This window comes from Sus scrofa, chromosome 6, assembly GCF_054392235.1.
Source record: "Sus scrofa isolate SSC_HxYL_T2T_F1_AM1 chromosome 6, Sscrofa_HxYL_maternal_Yorkshire_Landrace_v2.0, whole genome shotgun sequence".
Lineage (NCBI taxonomy): Eukaryota > Metazoa > Chordata > Mammalia > Artiodactyla > Suidae > Sus > Sus scrofa.
The window spans coordinates 9,275,171-9,294,624 of NC_139388.1; the positions used below are offsets into that span (position 1 = coordinate 9,275,171).

Below are 19,454 nucleotides of genomic sequence, written 5' to 3' on the forward strand. Positions count from 1 at the left end.
GTAATAAGATGGGGGGAGCATGACCTTCGCAGCCGTGCCTGGACACTCACCAGCACAGGGACCATTTCTGGACCTTAGCTCCTTCTCGATGAAATGGAAATAAGAGCAGCACACGTCTCCGAGCGCCGAGGTGGAAAGCCAGTGCGTTCAAGCCGAGGGCAAGGCCTGGGTGAGTAGCACGTGTATTTCAGCAGCTAGTAGCATTGTCATTTGGCCACGGGCTCTGTGCTGGGCAGGACGGCTCTTCCCTCACCCTCAGAGACTTCCCCACGTCCCTGCCCACCCTAGTTCCGGGTCTGGGTCGGCAGCAGATTCATGCCTGTGCCGCAGGGACCAGATTGGGGTGGGTGGATGACCGGTCCGATGACCCAGGCCGATGCGACCCCAGCCATGGCTTGGAGGTGCCCAGCTGGGGACTCAGACTGACTCCCGTTGGACCCACTCTGGGGGGGATTTAGGGCTGGAGCTGCCACAGCCATCATGTCCCCTGGGGAGCTGGCATGTCAGGTGGATGGAAGCCAGTTCCGGCGACACCAGATGACTCCTGACCCCCTGCCAGGCCTGCACCCAGCTCTGTCCCTGCAGCTTTTGGTCACATGGGCTTCCAAGTTCTCTTTTAGCTTAAGTCAACTTAAGGCAAAGTTTTTTCACGTTTTGGAAAAATGTGGGTTTTGGAGTTCCCTGGTGGGGTTTTGGAGTTCCCTGGTGGCTCAGTGGGTTAAGGATGCAGCATTGTCACTGCTGTTGGGCGAGGTCAGTCCCTGGCCCGGGAACTTCCACATGCAGCAGGGAAGGCCAAAAAAAGGCGGGGAGCTCATTGGCACACCACATGCCCTGAAAACTGAACCTCAAAGACCATGCAAAGAACTCGGAGATCACACTACAAGGAAACAGCAGGAGCCCACCTTGAACCCACGGTACCTGATGTCTACTTCATGCACTCCAGACACTCCAGAAGGCTCCAAAAGAGAGGTCGAGATACTCCCCATGGGAGACCCACAAACAAAAGGCAGGCGTCAGGGAGGGATCCTGGAAGCAGTGGCAATTGCATTAGCCACTGGCTTTTAGGGAATGCTTATTAGATGCCAGTCCCTGTGCTCAGGACCTTGCACAGGACCTGAGCCTGGGAGTGAGCAAGCTGTGGGCATGGAGAAATGGGGGCAGGGTGGTGATCATGTTTAAAGATTGCAAAAGAGTGTCCGTGTGCCTCGAAGCCCTGGGGAGGCAGCAGTGACTCAAAGCTGGAACCGGGCCCGCTTCGGCGGCAGCGGCAGCCAGATTCGGAGCACAGACAGGACACTTTGGTGCACCCAGGATTTCATGGCTTCCCTGTGTTTATCCAGAATTCCACCCCAGCAAGATTTGCCAAGTTCCACCTGGGTTCGAGGACCCGCACATCTCTCCACCCTGCTTCCACCCAGTTCCAGCTCCGGAGGACATAGGCTAATGGTCGAGCAAGATAACCACCCTGGGAACCGAGGGAGGGGCCCGTTGGACGAGTGAGTGTAAGAGCTGCCTTATTGCAACACCGCAGCCAGCCACCCTGCCCCTTTCAAAGGCATATTTTCTGGGACACTTGGCAGGACCTTCTGTGTGCCTTGGAACTTCAAAAAATGAGGTGAGAGAGTTCCCATTATGGCTCAACAGGTGAAGAATCCGAGGTTGTTTCTGTGAGGATGTGGGTTCAATCCCTGGCCTTGTTCAGTGGGTTAAGGATCCAGCATCGCCGCAAGCTGTGGTGGAGGTGGCAGACGCGGCTCAGACCCAGTGTTGCCATGGCTGTGGCGTAGGCCTCAGCTGCAGCTCCAACTTGACCCCTAGCCTGGGAACTTCCATATGCTGCAGGTGCGGCCCTTAAAAAAGAAGAAGAAAATAAGAAAAAAAGAAAAAAAGGGAGGGGGAAAGGGAAAAAAAGGAAAGAAAAAAGGCAAGGAATCAGTGTTCGTTCAGTCACGTTCCTTGAATAAGCATTTATTGAGCACCTGCTGTGTGCACTGCAGGAGATGAAGGAGGTGGGGAGATAACCATCATTCTGGCTTCAAAAGGCTCACAGGGCAGGTGATACGGCCCCGGGAGGACCCAAAGGCTGTGAGAGCAGAGACCAGAAACCAGCGTGCACCTGAGCCTCAGGTAAAGCTTTTAAGAGGATACCTGAGACAGGAAGAAGGATCTCGAGTGGCCGGAGACGGGGGCAGAGGGATGCTGGGGAGAGGGAGAGTGGCAGGTGGGCAACAGGCTGCAGAAACTCAAGAGAAATGGAAAGAGCGAGGAACTGTGCCAGATTCAGGGGTACCTACGACCGTAAGGCAGGCGCAGCAAAGATAGAAAACGCTTCCATAGCGCCTAGTCCACATGAGGCCCCATCGATGGAAACGGTGTGTGTAACAAGCAGATCCGTCCTTCTCAGCAGCTACCGTGGGGCCGCCTGACGTGTGCCAGGCACAGGGGACACGTGCTCATGGTGATGACAAAAACCCTCTGCACCTTTGACCCCCGAGGAGCCGGGGGCCTAGAGACTGGGTGGACCAACTTGCCCAGATCGCACACTTGGGACAGGGCAAGACTCACACCCTGTGCTGGCCTGGGGCCAAAATGCAGCATCTCCTGGCTGGCGTCTCTCCCCAGGAACCGTCAGCAATGCCTGCGCTACTCCCTGCCGCTCTGCCACCAAGGGCTCTCATCATCGTTATCCTAAACCCCCAGCATCCTCTGGCCTGGAGGTGCAGGAGGGGTTTGCCCCCTCCCCCTGCTCTGCCTCCACCCCCACCCCCGCCACGCTGGCTCTGTCATTTGGATCTCGAAGCTCTCCTGACCTCGTCATGATGACCCGTCAGGGCTTTACGTCCCGGCATGGCAGCCCCGTCTGTGTCACGGGCTTTGGTCCACGCCCACCTACCCTGTATTCAGCCTCGGAGGGCCGAGAACATTCCCTCCCCGCGGCAGTCCAGATCTGTGTAACTCTGCACGCAGTCCAGTCCAGCTCATTTTCAGCCGGACATAGGAGGTGGAGAAGCCAGGGAGGCTTTGCCGAGGTCAGAGGGTGAGTCAGCAGGCCGTGTCCGGGCCGGCCCACCTCCCCCTCCTGCCAGCGCCCACACGGCTCAGCCCTGGTCAGCAGCTCTTCACGGAGCTTGGAGTCCCCGTCACCCACTCCAGAGCCCCGAGGATCCTGGGTCGAGTCTGCTGAAGCGGCCAGTGCCAAGTTCTCAGGCGGGACAAAGACCCCAGACAGCAGGTCATAAATACACACCCCCTCCCTCCTGCTTTCATCCTCTGCTTTCTCTGCAAGGAGGCGAGACAGGAGCCCAGAAGAGCAGATTCTGCATAGGGTTGCACGTTTAGATCCTTTCAAGACAGACCCCGGGGAGCCAGGAGCAGCTCAAAGGTGGACACTGGCAACTCTGAACTCCTCTGTTCAAGAAAACACCTCGGAGCTGCCCGGCTTCAAAACTGGCATCAGGAAGTGGCAGGCAAGGTGTGATGTCAGCCAGCAAAACCGGGGAGGAAGGAAGGGAAGGCAAAGAGCCTTCCACACGCACACAGAGCCCTTCGGCTGAGGTTTTCTAGGTTACATCTATTTTTTATTAGTCTCTGAGGTCCCACCTTCGGACAACTGCGGTATATTTTGACAGGGCAAAGGTTTACAAAGATCAAGGTAGAGGAAACTTCAACCAGTTTATCGAAGAGATGCGCCCCCTTTGACAGGGAGCTCTGTCTACACCATAACAAAGGAAAGTTATTTTAGAATTGATTAGAAGAGTGGGCATCGGACATCCAGATGGGGTGATTTAGTTTAAAATTACCCCGATTGGAGTTCCCATCATGGCGCAGCGGAAATGAATCCGACTGGGAACCATGCGGTTGCGGTTTCAATCCCTGGCCTCCATCAGTGGGTTAAGGACCCGGCGTTGCTGTGAGCTGTGGGGTAGCTCACAGATGCGGCTCGGATCTGGTGTTGCTGTGGCTGGGGTGTAGGCTGGCAGCGACAGCTCCAATGAGACCCCTAGCCTGGGAACCTCCCTAGACTGTGGGTGCAACCCTAAAAAGACAAAAGACCAAAAAAAAATTTACCCCAATTCCCAAAGAGGCCAATTCTAGGGTTGGTTTGTTTGTTTTCAGATTTTGGGGCTATAATTAACAAACGTAAATTGTGTATATTTCAGGATACAGTGTATATTTTGGTAAACGTATACATTGTGAAGTGATCACCACAATCAAGCTAGTTAGATGTGCATTACCTCATATGCTTACTAGTGGCTGTCGTGTGTGTGTGTGTGTGTGTGTGTGTGTGTGTGTGTGAGAACACTTACGACCCGCCCTGTTAGCAAATTCCAGCATACAGCACAGCTTGGTCACTGTAGCCACTCTGCTGGAGAGTCGATCTCCAGAATTTATTCGTCCTGCATAACCGAAGCGTTGTCCCCTTGGATCTGCATCTCCCCATCTCCTCATCCTTTAGTCCCCGTAGCTGCCGTTCTCAGCTCCCTTCGTGCCTGTGACTTGTTAAGATTCTACACATAAGTGAGATCGCTCCGTGTCTGTCTTTCTATGTCTGCCGTATTTTACTTAATATAGCGTCCTCCGGGTTCATCTGCGTCGTCCCCGAATGGCAGGATCTCCTCCTTTTTATCGCTGAATCATCATCCGCAGTGTGTGTACACCACGGTTTCTCTGTCCACCCCCTGCGGACGGACGCTTAGGTCGTCTCCATACCCTCACGCGTAGAGATAATGCTACCGTAAATACGGGAGAGCAGATATCTCTTTGGGATACTGATGTCATTTCCTGTGGCTGTAGACCCACAAGTGGGCTTGCCGCGTCGTATGGTAGTTCTACTTTTAATTTTTGGAGGCGCCTCCCCGTTCTTTCCGTAGCAGCTGCACCAAGTGACACTCTTGCTCACGAGGTACAAGGGTTCCCCTTTTTGGGCCACATCCTCGACAAGCCTGGTTATCGCTCCTCTGTTTGACCATAGCCATCCTGACGGGTGTGAGGCAGTATCTCATTGTGGTTTTGATTTGCATCCCCCTGTTGATGTGGGGATGGTTTAGGCCCACTTGATTTATTGGGTTTTTTTAATTTTCTAAAGGTTTATTGAAGTCCATTGACGATGTTGTGACCATTTCTGCTGCACAAGAGAGATTCAGTTATACGTGGACACACACGTCCTTTAAAATGTCCACTGAGGGTCTTGAATAATCCAATGGGTCACTTTGCCTATCGCCTGGGGGTTGGGAGGGGCAGTGTCTCCTGGGGTGCCACAGGTGTCATCAAGAACCCAGGGGGAGCGCACCAGCCATTCAGGGAGCTCCCCTGCAGCCTCACGTGGTAGAAGACCCTTCACAGGCATAGTCTCTGAGAGCCCCCCATTTTGCAGGTGTGGGGCCTGCTTCAGAGAGGTTAAGTCACCTAAAAAACACATCAGCTTCATTTGCAACTGTCGTAAAGCAGGGAAGCAAATTAAAGCTAGTCAATGGCACATCCTAGATCCAAAGAGATTCAGACAAGGGAGGAACAGGCCGAATCCAATGAGGGATCCTGCGGGGGGTTGCAGGGTGTCTCGTGCTTGGGTTCAAAAATATAAGCTCGCAAACAGAGGCTGGGGGAAGGGTGAGAAGAAAAGACCCAGGGCCACACAGGATGAGCCACCAGTATTACCTGTCTGCCGGGGAGGCTCGTGAAGAGGAGCAGGCAGACTGTGGCTCGGGGCGTGGAGGGCAGTGCTTGCCCTGTGATGAGAGGCCCCCACCTGGGGATCCCGGTTCAGCTCCAGGACCTGAACGCTCAGAGGCAGGCAGCAAGCAGAGGGCAGAGGCACTTGAAGTGCAGGCACAGGTGGAAATGCCACAGGCCTTGACTGTGTCTAGAAGTGACAAGGAAAGCCAGGGAGAGGCTATCATACTGGTGGTCTTCTGCTGCCTGGAGAACCCAGGACTGTAAGGACTCATTCCACGTGGCCTTTTGAGCATCTAAAATCAAGCCTTGTGTGGAAGAAAAGAAGAAAGAGATGTGACTTGAGGCTAGCCAAAAAAAAAAGAGAAAAAAAAAGCTTTCCTGACAGCCTCAGGACTGTAGGAAGACATATGGACAAGGTGGAAGATCAGAAAGGGAGGTAGTGAGCACCCTGTCAGTGGAAGTAATCAAGTCCATACTGTCGGGGGCCCTACTGGGACTTTTGTGGGTGCTAGGCACTTCGGTGTCTGTGGACCCCTCCTTCTATAAGAACTTAATTATTTTTTTAAAAAAAATTTTTATTGTTATTTCCCCAATACAGTTTTTTTTTTTTTCCTACTGTACAGCATGGTGACCCAGTTACACATACAGATGAGAACTTAATTACTTTGATGACTGTTGGTATAATGACAGGTATAATCCAGGCTGGATGATTTTCATTTCTTTAACTCTCATTTTAGAAGAAATGAAAATGTTTCCTGGGCCCCGAGCTGCTGTGCTGAGTGCAGCCGGCCCCGCAGTCAGAGTCATGCGCAAAGCAGATTCCGATCGTACACTGGTTCGGAGGCGAGTGATAGGTCAGCTTTCTAACCTCCCCCTAGTCTGAGATCCTCCAACGTCAGTCCTGCCAAAGAACAGAGGAGTGCCCTGCACTGCTCTTCGAGATCCTTCGGGTGGATGTGCTGCAGAGCAGACGTTGGAGAAGTCTGTGCCTACTGCGATTCTGCTCCCTAAGAAAAACACACACGGACCCAGATAATCAGGGATGGTAACACCTGAGGCCACAGTTAGGGGACAGGATGGAGATGAGGAAGCGTGGTCCTTTTTTTTTGACATTCCATTTCTGTCTTGTTCAAATGTTTCTTTTTAACAGGCAGCATGGATCCCTGTTATAAAATGACTCAATGAGAATCCCAGCAAAAGATCTAAAAGCTTGCCTTTAATTTTCATTGGGGGTGGCAGGGTTGTGGAGCCCAAGGCGACTGGAACTGTCATGCTGGCTGCTACCATGAGGGTGTCACGGAGCATGTTTAGTCGTCTCAGCGAAGAGAACAACACGTGAGACGTCTCAGCAAAACCCGTCACACAACCAGGAGCAAAGTCGTAACATGGGGCCACCAGGAACCTCTCCTCTCGGACCCCGCCATACAGATTCAGAAACACACAGCTTCAGAAATCATCTGGGAGTTCCCGCCACGGCTCAGCAGGAACCTGACTAGTATCATGAGGACGCAGGTTCGATCCCTGGCCTCGCTCAGTGGGTTAAGGATCCGGCGTTGCTGTGAGCTGTGCTATAGGTTGCAGATGATGCTCAAATCTGGCCTTGCTGTGGCTGTGGGGTAGGCAGGTGACTATAGCTCTGATTCGACCCCTGGCTTGGGAACTTCCATATGCCTTGGGCGTGCCCCTAAAAAGACCAAAAAAAAATCATCTGTATCACCAGACGCCTCTGGTCATCACACGAGTGGTTAAGTTTGGCCTGTGTTTTCTAGAACTCCATGTCCCTCTCCTGGGTGGAATGGCTGCTGCACGCCTCTGGAACAGGACCTAAGAATCTTCCCACAGCCTAGGGTAGGAAGGACGGTAACCAAAACCTTACAGAGGCAGCAGCACCACCAGCCTGTCCTCCGAGTCCTCCTGCGTTGGAAGACACTGCCCAAACTAACACTGTCCCAATACCAGCTCCCTTTTTAAAATTCCTGCCTTTTTTTTTTTTTTTTTTCCCCCTATCAGTTCTGATTTCAGTACAATAAATCTTTGCAGGGTTGAGTGCTTTCGAGACAGATTGCCTCCTTGGGGTAGCTGCGAATAGGATCAGAAGGGGTAACGATGGACTGGTGAACTTGCGAGCAGTCCCTAATGGAAGGAGAAGAAAATTCTAGGGAAATGGCTGCATCCTGGCGTGGAGAGGAAAGAAGCAAACAAAAAAAGAAAGGCATGAAAATCTGTTGCTTTGGAATGGCGAGAGGCAGGAAAGAGGCCTTCCCATTTTGGGTCTCCAGCTCGTGCCTAAACCCGAAGGAAGTCGGCCCTCCCATTCAGATGCTCGGGTGTGCCCACGCCTTTACTCCTGGCTGCCCGTGTGCCAGGCCACACTGGGTGTCTCTCTCGGGCGAGGAAATGGAGGAGGCTGGGGTAACTCGGGGGGAGGCCGTCCCAGGGATTCCCACCGGAGAAGACGACTGCATCTTTCACATCCCTCGTGCGCAACAAACCAGGATATTATTAAACATGCATTGTGCTCTAAGGCAGAACTTTGGGGGCCCGACGGGAACCCACCAACCAAACAAACCTGACACAGACAAGTCCCCCGACGCTGGTCAGAGACGCGCTTGCTACCATGGTCCTTCACAAAGGCACAGATGCCAAGTTGCAGGGTTTTTTTTTTTTCCTTTTCAGAATCCACTTTCCACGTTGAGACCATCCCGTAAGCAATCTAAACAGTGTAGGAAGAGCCCAGAGCCTTCGTCACCCTTCTCCCCCTGCCCCACCCAGGCCTACACCCCCATCAAGATGATAGCTACCCCCCCAAAAAAAGGGGAAAGCTCCAGATCTCATGCGTCTGTATTTCACTTTCTTCTCATGCGCACTCCCCCCGCCTTAGAGCCTGGCTTTCCCCGAAACCAAATGTGAGCCGTTCTCTAACTGCACCGGAAAATCAGAATTTATTGTACATATGTTTGTGTTCCACTTAATAAAAAAACCTATATTTTAAGATAAACTTTGTTAGTAATTCATGAGGTAAGTGACTATTTATGCTAATCAGGCAGAAATATATTCTCAAGCAGAATGCATGACATAAATTTGAATGCAAAATGTTCAATTACGAAGTAAATACAGGTAATGCAAATAATAAATTACCTCTAATAAAAATCATAAAAGATGTGTCTTCAAAGAGAGAGCGGCTTTAACTTACAACTGTGAATTGCTTAAAGAGAAAAGAATTAATAAATGCTGATTTACTCTGATGATTATTTAGCACATAATTCACCTATTCATAACGACTCCTAGTAATCAGACTGTTGTCTTACGTTCTCCAATATGAGGCAAGACTGTTTCCTCAGCAATTTTCCCCTTATCAGATCATCTCGTCCGATTCTATTAATTTTCTTCCCTGAATCTGCTAACACTGATTTCTGATTTCCTTGCCCTACTAACTAAAGACTGTTAAAAGGATTTCTCTGACACTGTAGCTAGGAACACCCTATGCCTTATCATCCACTGACTCCCAAAAACTTTTTTTTTTTTTTTTCCCAAATCCATCCGCTTGGTTTCATCGTGAAATGTAGTGGACGCTGGTTAGTTCTGCGCCATAAAATCCACTCGTGGATAAACAAAGAGTTCAGACCCTACATGTGATGCACCTTGTATTTTTTAGATGATATATGTCTGATTCCAACATGATATACCTGAGTAGCTGTAACTCACCATTAGGAAAACTGTATTATTTTTAGCTTCTAACCATTATGATTTGAACACACCCAGAGGATCCCCCCCGCCCAAGAAAGAAAAATTCACATGGAGTTGTTGTGTGTGTACTGACATGAAGCTTGTGTTTTTGATGTTCCGGTTTCCCAATCCGCGCTGTGATTCGACCCATGCCCTCCTCCCCCCCTCCAGATTCTTCTATAAATATTCGCTGCTTTCAGAAACTTTAATGCTGTTGGTTTGAAATGGTCAATAATGACAAACGCATGGTTTCTAAATTACTCTATATTGTTCTACAGAGATTACTAGAGTATATATAGCAAGGGGATATTAAGCAGTAAGAAAACACAGTTCATATTGTATTTGGATTAGATTGGCTTGGATAGAAGTGAAACAAACAATGTTAGCAAAGAAATTTAGAGCAATGTGGCCTGCTGTAATTGTAGAGACTCAAAAACCTGAATAGTACTAATTAAAATGAGAGAGCTCCATTGTTACAAGAGAAACGCTGCTAACAGAGAACTGTAAATGTTTAGACACCCCTGTGAATCACTAAATAATAAAGTAAAAAGGACAAAAATGAGAATTAAGTTATAAGCCTGAGAGGACCACTGCTCCATGTCAAAACAAAACAAAAAAGATTTGGATTTTTTTTTTTTCCCCAAAAGAAAATAGGAGACTATAAAAGACTCTGCAATAAGAGAAAGAAAAATACCCTGGCTTGACAGCAGTGTACAAAAATAAACCAGAAAAATGTGCAGATAATAATACGTTTAGCTGGCCAAACATGGGCATTTTAATTTCTAGAAATGATACATAATTGCAACAATTAGGTGCATGGCCATGAATCTGTATCCCATGGTCTTCATCATTAGTGAACTTTGTTTATAAATGTTGTTTATTTATGAATGTTTCAGTGTTCCTGACTGAAAAAAAAATACTTTCATGAGAGGCAGGAAATATATCTCACAGCTTGTACCAAAACTGATGCAAAAGGATAAAAAAATTTTTATAAACAAAAAAAGATTTTTTCCTAAATATACTGAAATTCATATTTTACATGAAAAATATCAGCTTCAGACATTTGTGGCTAATGATTTTTTTTACAAGCCTTAGAAAAATTATTGCTATGGACACTGTTAAATGACATAATATGTTTGTGTAACTGAAGCAGTTAAATTTCCCTCTGAATACATAGGCTATAATCCCTTAACTTCATTACTACGTAAAATACTGTTTGAGGGGAGGAAAGCAAAGGAATTCTGTTAGGTTGCATAAATATTGACATAATCTTCACTCTTTCTTCCCCAAACTGGTAACAGCATACCTCATTCCATCCCAACAAAGTACTCCCATAAAACCAAAACTACTCCTATAAACAGCTTCTCTGCAGTAATGATGAAAGGAAAAAGTGCTTTTCTGGAAAGTACCAACAGTGCTGGCCTTTTAGGGTAAACCTTTTGGGGAGTCTCTTGTTAGGGATTCCCAGGGTTGCAGAAAACCCAAGGCTGCCAGCATGGGAGAAATTAACACAAGACGACTCTGGTCTAAGGAGCCAATGAGTGACACCTAAGGTCTCGTTATAAATAGTAAAGTTATGCTGTTGGGTGGGTGAGAGGATTCTGAAGTGCAATGTTCAAGAAGCTGGCTTAATATATGACTAAGTGTCAGAAGTCAGGTTTTCTGAGAATTACTTTTCAGATAAACAACTTTATAGCACTGCACTTAATCTTACTTACTAGAGACATCTCATTTATCACTGAATTACAAGTAACTTTCATTCTATTGATATTGCCATAAAGCCCGCTGAAAATCCATCCTGGCATTTTTAAAGGGTATCGGGCTTTGCTTGTTACACGGGATCCTCTTGCAAAAAGTCTCTCGGCCAGAATTACACTCAGAAGGCTCCTGTGTCCTCTGGCTTCTTTATCCACAAACAAGGGGGACAGAGAAAGAGAAAAAAAATGATTCTCGCACCTGCCAGCACTGCTTTCAGCCCTTCTTCTAACAAGGGCGGTTCTCTAACTTTGTGCCTCTCTCCTCCTCCCACCTTAGGAAAGCAGCTTCTTTTCATTTCATCAACAAAACTGGACACGGATCAATTTCAACTGACCTTTGCCGAAAGGTGGCGCTGTTGAGGTAAAAACCAACTCGTTCCAACAATAGTTTTCACTCTTCGATCGTTTTGCAGGCTTTTAAGATTTTTTTTTAAATACACCCTCCTAGCGTCTCCCCCTTCCATAAAATAAATATGATTAACACCAAACGCATTTCATTAATTGGAGAAATCAACAGTCCAACATCCAAGCAAGCGGGCCGGTCTTCCAAACGCTGGGTCCGCTTCGCGCACTCTTGCTTTCCCTCAAATAAATCTCGGCGTCTCCGACTGGCCTATCGCTTTAAAATCTTAGAAACAGAATTGTTGGTTCTTTCTTTTTTCTTCTTTTTCTTCTTCTTCTTTTTTTTTTTTTTGCATAAGCTTTAGAAGAATCGATCTAGAAAATTGAATAGTTATTAACATCTGCAACCGGAGGGGGAGAAGTAGCCCCCACCTCACCCCACCCCACCCCCACTCTGGGTTTCCGGGCCCGTCCAGAAACCGCGGTTTAAAATTTAACCCTTCGAGGGAAGCTTGTGAAGGCTAGGGTGTTGGGTTTTTTTCCCCTCGTTCCGCGTCAGGATCAAGTCTGAAATAATTAGGTGAAACGTAGAAGTGCAAAGGGCGCGCGGGACCCTGATAAACAGGAGTCAGATTTCATAAGGGGGTGGATGACTCTCTCTGTGTGTGTGTGTGTGTGTGTATGTGTGTGTGTGAGAGAGAGAGAGAGAGAGAGAGAGAGAGAGAGAGAGAGAGAGAGAGAATGAGAATGAATCTCAAAGGCCAAACTGGGGCCAGAGTCGGAAGCCTGAGGGTGAGCGGGGGAGTTAACTCGCGTAGGAGTTCTTTCCCCCCAAGGGCACGCGTCGCCAGCAGGCCCCTGCTTGGAATGGCCCCGAACAACTTATTTCACCTTCTTTAAAAGAGGGTGTGATAAAACGGGCTTTCTGTCTCCGCCACTCCGAATCGCCCTGGCAGGCGCTCGGCCGGGCGACGTCCTGCGCGCAGTCGGGACCCCTGCACCCCCACGCGCCGGCTCCGGGAAGAGGGACAAAGAGTTTGGGTCAAGTTTGAGCTCCGGGCAGTGCCAGGCTCGGGGAAGGAAGGTCCCCTGGGTGGACACCCGGGTGCCGAAGGTGGAGTAAAGAGAAGAAGCTGCCTGGCGAATACAGGATCCAGAGAGTGGGGGTCAGGCCAATCTCCGCTGAGGGAGTGGCAGGCAAGCTGGGGCTCCGGAAGGCAGGCCTCTCTCGCTCCAAAGTAAAGCAAATCGGCCTCCCGGTCCACCTGGTTTCCCACAGCGCCGCTGGAAAACTCCTTCCCCTCTTACACCAAACTTTGTTCCCGGCTCTGCAGCCTCCTGAGGAGGCTGCGGAGCGGGAAGGGTTAAGGCTGCCCGTCCCAGCTGACAGTCAGCTGATTGGGCCCTGATTGACAGCTCCGAAAAGTTTCCTTGTCTCTACACTATTATGCTAATCGCGGCCGCCTCCCATTGGTCTGGAGTACCAGTCAATTTCCCATTTGGGCCTGACGTCACAAGTGCTATAAAACTCAGCAATTGCTTTAAACTCTTCTTGCTGGATCAGAGGCTTTAAAATCTTTTTTTCATCTTCGAGCTGTAGCTCGGGCTGCTCGTCGGCTCGGCCTCCCCCCTTTTGCTCTCCGCCTCGCCTTTCCCCGGGACTTCGCTATTTTGCTTTAAAAAAAAAAAAAAAAAAAAAAGCCAAGAAAGAACTCAACTCCCCCCTCCCTTTCCTCCAGCCCGGCTGCACCTCTGTCTTGCACTTTGCACGGAGGGAGGAAGAGCGCGAGGGAGAGAGAGAGAAAGAGAGAGAGAGAGAGAGAGAGGAAAGAAAGAGAAAAAAAAAATAAAAAGAGCCAGGCTGAAGAGGAGGCGAGAAGCATGAAGTGTTAACTCCCCCGTGCCAAGGCCAGCGCCGCCCGGACAGCCGCCCGCCGCGCTTCCAGCCCCGAGCGGCCGCCGCGCGCGCCCCGCCTGCAGCCCAGGCCGGCGAGGCGAGCCCTCCTTATGCAAAGGGCGCAGCGGAGCGGCGAGCGGGGGACGCCGCGCACCCGGCCGGGCTCCTCCGGCTTCGCCGCCGCCGCCGCCGCCGCCGCCACCGCAACCCGCGGAGGACCTTCCCGAGCCTGAAGCCGCCGGCTCGGCGCGCTAGGAGACGAGCAGGCGAGGAGGGGCCCGGGCGAGCAGCGAGCACATTGGCGTGAGCAGGGGGGAGGGAGGGCGGGCGCGGGGGGCGCGGGCAGGGCGGGGGGGTGTGTGCGCGCTCGGAGGTTTCGGGCCAGCCACCGCCGCGCGAGCTAGAAGCGCCCCAGCCCGGCAAGCTGGCTCACCCGCTGGCCACCCAGCACAGCCCGCTGGCCCCTCTCCTGCAGCCCATCTGGCGGAGCGGCGGCGGCGGCGGCGGCAGGAGAATGGCATCAGAACTGGCAATGAGCAACTCCGACCTGCCCACCAGTCCCCTGGCCATGGAATATGTTAATGACTTCGATCTGATGAAGTTTGAAGTGAAAAAGGAACCGGTGGAGACCGACCGCATCATCAGCCAGTGCGGCCGTCTCATCGCCGGGGGCTCGCTGTCCTCCACCCCCATGAGCACGCCGTGCAGCTCGGTGCCCCCTTCCCCCAGCTTCTCGGCGCCCAGCCCGGGCTCGGGCAGCGAGCAGAAGGCGCACCTGGAAGACTACTACTGGATGACCGGCTATCCGCAGCAGCTGAACCCCGAGGCGCTGGGCTTCAGCCCCGAGGACGCGGTCGAGGCGCTCATCAGCAACAGCCACCAGCTCCAGGGCGGCTTCGATGGCTACGCGCGCGGGGCGCAGCAGCTGGCCTCGGCGGCCGGGGCCGGCGCCGGCGCCTCCCTGGGCGGCAGCGGCGAGGAGATGGGCCCCGCCGCCGCCGTGGTGTCCGCCGTGATCGCCGCGGCCGCTGCGCAGAGCGGCGCGGGCCCGCACTACCACCACCACCACCACCACCACGCCGCTGGCCACCACCACCACCCGACGGCCGGCGCGCCCGGCGCCGCGGGCAGCGCGTCCGCCTCGGCCGGTGGCGCGGGCGGCGCGGGCAGCGGCGGCCCGGCCAGCGCCGGGGGCGGCGGCGGCGGCGGCGGCGGCGGAGGCGGCGGCGGAGCGGCGGGGGCGGGGGGCGCCCTGCACCCGCACCACGCCGCCGGCGGCCTGCACTTCGACGACCGCTTCTCCGATGAGCAGCTGGTGACCATGTCGGTGCGCGAGCTGAACCGGCAGCTGCGCGGGGTCAGCAAGGAGGAGGTGATCCGGCTGAAGCAGAAGAGGCGGACCCTGAAAAACCGCGGCTATGCCCAGTCCTGCCGCTTCAAGAGGGTGCAGCAGAGGCACGTCCTGGAGTCCGAGAAGAACCAGCTGCTGCAGCAGGTCGACCACCTCAAGCAGGAGATCTCCAGGCTGGTGCGCGAGAGGGACGCGTACAAGGAGAAATACGAGAAGTTGGTGAGCAGCGGCTTCCGAGAAAACGGCTCGAGCAGCGACAACCCGTCCTCTCCCGAGTTTTTCATGTGAGTCTGACACGCGATCCCAGCTAGCCACCTTGATAAGTGCTCCATGGGGGTCCGACTCGGGTGTGGGCTTGCCAGTTCCAGAGCCTTGCTCGCCACCACCTCGCCCCCTCCCCTCCTGAGCTTGCCCCCCGCCCCGCAGTTGCCCCCTGCACACACACACACACACACACACACACACACACACGCACGCACACACACACACACACCCTGCTCAGAGTTGGTGGTGGTGGCTGTTTTTCAGTCGGGGAGGGGCTGGTTGTTTGGCTCATGGATTGCCAATCTGAAATTCTCCATAACTTGCTAGATTGTTTTTGTTTTTGTTTTTTTTACCCCCCCCCCCAACTTGCACAATGTTCAGAAATCTCGGCAGAGTTCCTCATACTCACCTTTGAAGCCTGCATCCTTCATATTTTTTTTTTCTTCTTCTTCAGTTCATGAGCTGGTGTTCATTTTCTGTGTGTGTGTTTTGTTTGGATTTTTTTTTTTTAATTTGACTTTTTGGAGCTTGCTGTGTTGCCCTCCCCTCCCCCCCACCTTCCACCCTCACTCCCTCTCCACTCATCTCCTCTGAGATTTAAAAAAAAAAAGAAAGAAAAAAAAAAAAGAAAAGCTAAGTTTTTTTTTTCTCCTCCTGAGTTCTTCATATGAGATTGAGCTTGCAAAGGAAAAAAAAAATGTGAAATGTTATAGACTCGCAGCGTGCTGAGTTCCATCGGGGTTTTTTTTAGCATTGTTATGCTAAAATAGAGAAAAAAAAATCCTCATGAACCTGCCACAATCAAGCCTGCATCAACCTTCTGGGTGTGACTTGTGAGTTTTGGCCTTATGATGCCAAATCTGAGAGTTCAGTCTGCCATTAAAAAACTCATTCTCATCTCATGCATTATTATGCTTGCTACTTTGTCTTAGCAACAATGAACTATAACTGTTTCAAAGACTTTATGGAAAAGAGACATTATATTAATAAGAAAAAAAAAGCCTGCATGCTGGACATGTATGGTATAATTATTTTTTTCTTTTTTTTTCCTTTTGGCTTGGAAATGGACGTTCGAAGACTTATGGCATGGCATTCATACTTTTGTTTTATTGCCTCATGACTTTTTTGAGTTCAGAACAAAAAAGTGCAACCGTAGAGCCTTCTTCCCATGAAAGTTTGCATCTGCTCCAAAACTGCTTTGCGTTACTCAGAACTTCAGCCTCCCGTTGTAAATGCACTGAAGGCATTCCTTGTCAAAGATGCCAGAATGGGTTAAAAATTTAACATGGCGAACATTAAAGAACTCTTAATGTTTTCTTTTTAATAAGAATGACACCCCATTTGGGGGACTAAAATTGTGCTGTTGCCTAAAGCAGTCTCAAATTTATTTTTTAAAAAAAGAAATCTTCCCCGTTATTTTTGGTTTGGTTTTTTTTTTTTTAATTTTACTTTTTTTTTTGGCTTTTGGTCATTGTCAAATGTGGAATGCTATGGGTTTCTAGTATATAATTTAATTCTAGTTTTTATAATCTGTTAGCCCAGTTAAAATGTATGCTACAGATAAAGGAATGTTATAGATAAATTTGAAAGAGTTAGGTCTGTTTAGCTGTAGATTTTTTAAAAGATTGATGCACTAAATTGTTTACTGTTGTGATGTTAAGGGGGGTAGAGTTTGCAAGGGGACTGTTTAAAAAAAAAGTAGCTTATACAGCATGTGCTTGCAACTTAAATATAAGTTGGGTATGTGTAGTCTTTGCTATACCACTGACTGTATTGAAAACCAAAGTATTAAAAGGGGAAGCACCCCTGTTTATATCTGTAGGGGTATTTTACATTCAAAATGTATGGGTTTTTTTTTTTCAAAATTAAAGTATTTGGGACTGAATTGCACTAAGATATAACCTGCAAGCATATAATACAAAAAAATTTGCAAAACTGTTTAGAACGCTAATAAAATTTATGCAGTTATAAAAATGGCATTACTGCACAGTTTTAAGATGATGCAGATTTTTTTACAGTTGTATTGTGGTGCAGAACTGGATTTTCTGTAACTTAAAAAAAAATCCACAGTTTTCAAGGCAATAATCAGTAAATGTTATTTTCAGGGACTGACATCCTGTCTTTAAAAACAAAATGAAAAGTAAATCTTACCACAATAAATATAAAAAAATCTTGTCAGTTACCTTTCTTTTACATATTTTGCTGTGCAAAATTGTTTTATATCTTGAGTTACTAACTAACCACGCGTGATGTTCCTATGTGCTTTTCTTTCATTTTCAATTCTGGTTATATCAAGAGAAAGAATAATCTACAATAATAAACTGCATTTTTTTTTTTGATTCTGTACTCAGTTTCTTAGTGTACAGTTTAACTGGGCCCAACACTGTGTTAGAGGTATAAAAGGCATCCTTTACTCCAGAGGAAGGAGTCCTAGAGAAATAGGGAGGCAGGAATTTAGAGTGAAACACAGGCTGTTTTGTGAGGCGCGAGGCCAGTCCCTTCTCAAAATTAGTCATTTTCAGGGTAAATGTAAATTATGATCTCTCCAAATTTCCTCTCCCCAAAGTTTTCCGTTTTTGAAGAAGTTGAGGCATCATTGCCCTGGTAAAAATAAGCAAACAAAAATCCCAACCAGAGAATTGGGCCTCCTCACCGTCACCCTAAGCAACAATTCCTCGGGAAACCCATCTAGGGAGAAATAAACTGCATTCCCCCCCCCCAAAAAAAAATAGTAATAAGGCATTGGTAGAAGTGGGTTGGGTGCATATGCATGCAATGCTAAAGACAAAGAAGTCTTGCCTTTTGGATAAAATTGATTGTTTTTCCTTCTTCCCCTACATACCATGATTTTTTGGTTAGCAAGGCTGCTAAGATTTCACATCCACACTTTGGACAAATGAGAGTTGTTGGTTTGTTTTTTAACTTCGAAGGTCATTTGTTTTAAATAGGAGAAGAGAAAAAGCCCCCCTCTCCCTTAACGTGGAAGTTCAAGTACGTACCTGGGTTGACCCTGTGTTATTAGATGTTATTTCCCTGTGAGTATTTAGCAGAGGGCTTCTCCCTAGATAAGCTGGTAATGATTTCAGATCACCTTAGCTCCTGAAATATGAGCCCAAAAAAACCCCCCAAAAGCAAAAAGAATGCCTGGTTGGAATAAAGGCTGTTCGTTGATATAGTTTGATATAGTCGGATTTTACACCCAACACAGGCTGGGGCAGGGTGGAAGAAGGGGGGGTAGTAGCTTAAAGACTGTTTCAAAAGTCTTGGGCTACCTTCCCTAACAGCATTGACCTATTTTAAAATGACACAAATTCATGCAACTAATGTTACAAATTCATGCAGTGTGCATTTCTTAGTCCACTTCCCCTAGATCGCTAATAGAATGTTAAACAAAGCCAACACTGTTTTGAAAATAGAGCCAAACATGATGACTTTGGTTTTATTTTGTTGTCTGTTCTTAAGACAAAAAAAAAAAAAAAAAAAGATAATATTGCAATTCTGAACGAAGGCCCGATTTTGAGGAAAACAGGTTATGCTTGGCGCTGATGAGTTCTGACCAGTGTATCAGCCTGCTTGCCCTTTTTCACAGAACACGCAGACAGTGGATACCACTGCATTTTCGCCTTCCTTTCTGGGCCAGTTTGGATGGGGTCCCTGCAGCCACACTTCATTTTGCTTTAACACAAGTCTTCAGAGTAAACCTGCTTCCATGTGCTTAAAGTTAGCTGTTCTTCTCCGCTTCAGAAGGTTCTGGTTTTTTGTTTTGTTTTGTTTTGTTTTGGTTGTGTGTGTGTGTGTGTGTGTGTGTGTGGTTTTTTGTTTGGTTGGTTGGTTGGTTGTTTTTGGTTTGGGTCTGCTCCCACCTAGGAAATGTGCAGCCTCCCCCTGCAGCAGCAGCAATGGGAAGATAGCCCTTAAAAAGAAAGGTCAGCTCCGATGCAGGATTTTAGGCGAACACAGTCTCAGAATGAGAGTGAGATTCAGGATAGAGTTATCCCAGTTAACTCCTGAGGAATGCCACTTGGGAGAAAAATACAGTGGTACAACAATTAAGCATTTTAATAGGCCCTTCAAAGGCAGTTCAATCTAATACGTAGATTTTGGCCCCAGATATTGGAATGCCAGGTAAAGACGTGCTGGTTAAAATGGGGTTTGGGTGGCTGGCTTTAAGAGAAGGTTAACTAACTCTCCGTGGAAGGCAGTTTGAGAAAGAACCATCACTAAAAACTTTGAAAAAAAAAAAAAATGTAATGTGACTGGTGAACACACATACATGCTTTTTTTTAAACAAAAAATCCTAAATCCTGCCTAAATGCCCTTATGACAAATAAGTCTCTAAATTAAAAAAAAAAAATCATGCAAGGAAATGTAGCATTCCCCTTTATAACTGCATTTGCCTCTTTGTCTAAATAGTGTTAAAATTCCTTTCATTCCAAATACA

General features: G+C 48.8%; 2 protein-coding genes and 1 long non-coding RNA gene across 15 annotated transcripts in view; 2 read left to right on the forward strand and 1 right to left on the reverse strand.

The window, feature by feature from the left end:
• Positions 1–13,213, forward strand: part of LOC106510465 (uncharacterized) — an 806,226-nt gene extending 793,013 nt beyond the window's left edge. For 6 of the 10 annotated variants that reach the window (XM_084959508.1, XM_084959509.1, XM_084959505.1 and 3 more), the window contains 2 exons: positions 1–169; positions 11,437–13,213. In XM_084959508.1, coding sequence (XP_084815634.1) covers positions 1–23 — 23 coding nt within the window. In that variant the 3' untranslated portion in view covers positions 24–169; positions 11,437–13,213. Of the gene's footprint in view, positions 3,571–6,826; positions 8,922–11,436 lie in introns of those variants that run through there. The other 4 variants (XM_084959502.1, XM_084959506.1, XM_084959511.1 and 1 more) reach the window with 3 other exon arrangements.
• On the reverse strand, positions 3,560–12,527 carry LOC106510467 (uncharacterized). Of its 2 annotated transcripts, none has more exons than XR_014805380.1 (3): positions 11,495–11,765; positions 8,246–8,389; positions 3,560–6,683 (listed from the first exon to the last, which is right to left on the reverse strand). It is a non-coding gene; the product is annotated as an uncharacterized LOC106510467 (long non-coding RNA). The 2 variants fall into 2 exon arrangements; XR_001308967.3 differs by lacking the exons at positions 3,560–6,683; positions 8,246–8,389 and adding exons at positions 9,652–11,305; positions 12,393–12,527 and having other exon boundaries at positions 11,495–11,876.
• The window catches only part of MAF (MAF bZIP transcription factor), a 17,123-nt gene continuing 10,719 nt past the window's right edge, over positions 13,051–19,454 (forward strand). For 2 of the 3 annotated variants that reach the window (XM_021097064.2, XM_021097065.2), the window contains exon 1: positions 13,051–15,033. In XM_021097064.2, the coding sequence (XP_020952723.1) occupies positions 13,913–15,033 (1,121 nt within the window). In that variant the 5' untranslated portion in view covers positions 13,051–13,912. Of the gene's footprint in view, positions 17,353–19,454 lie in introns of those variants that run through there. The other variant, XM_084959489.1, reaches the window with a different exon arrangement.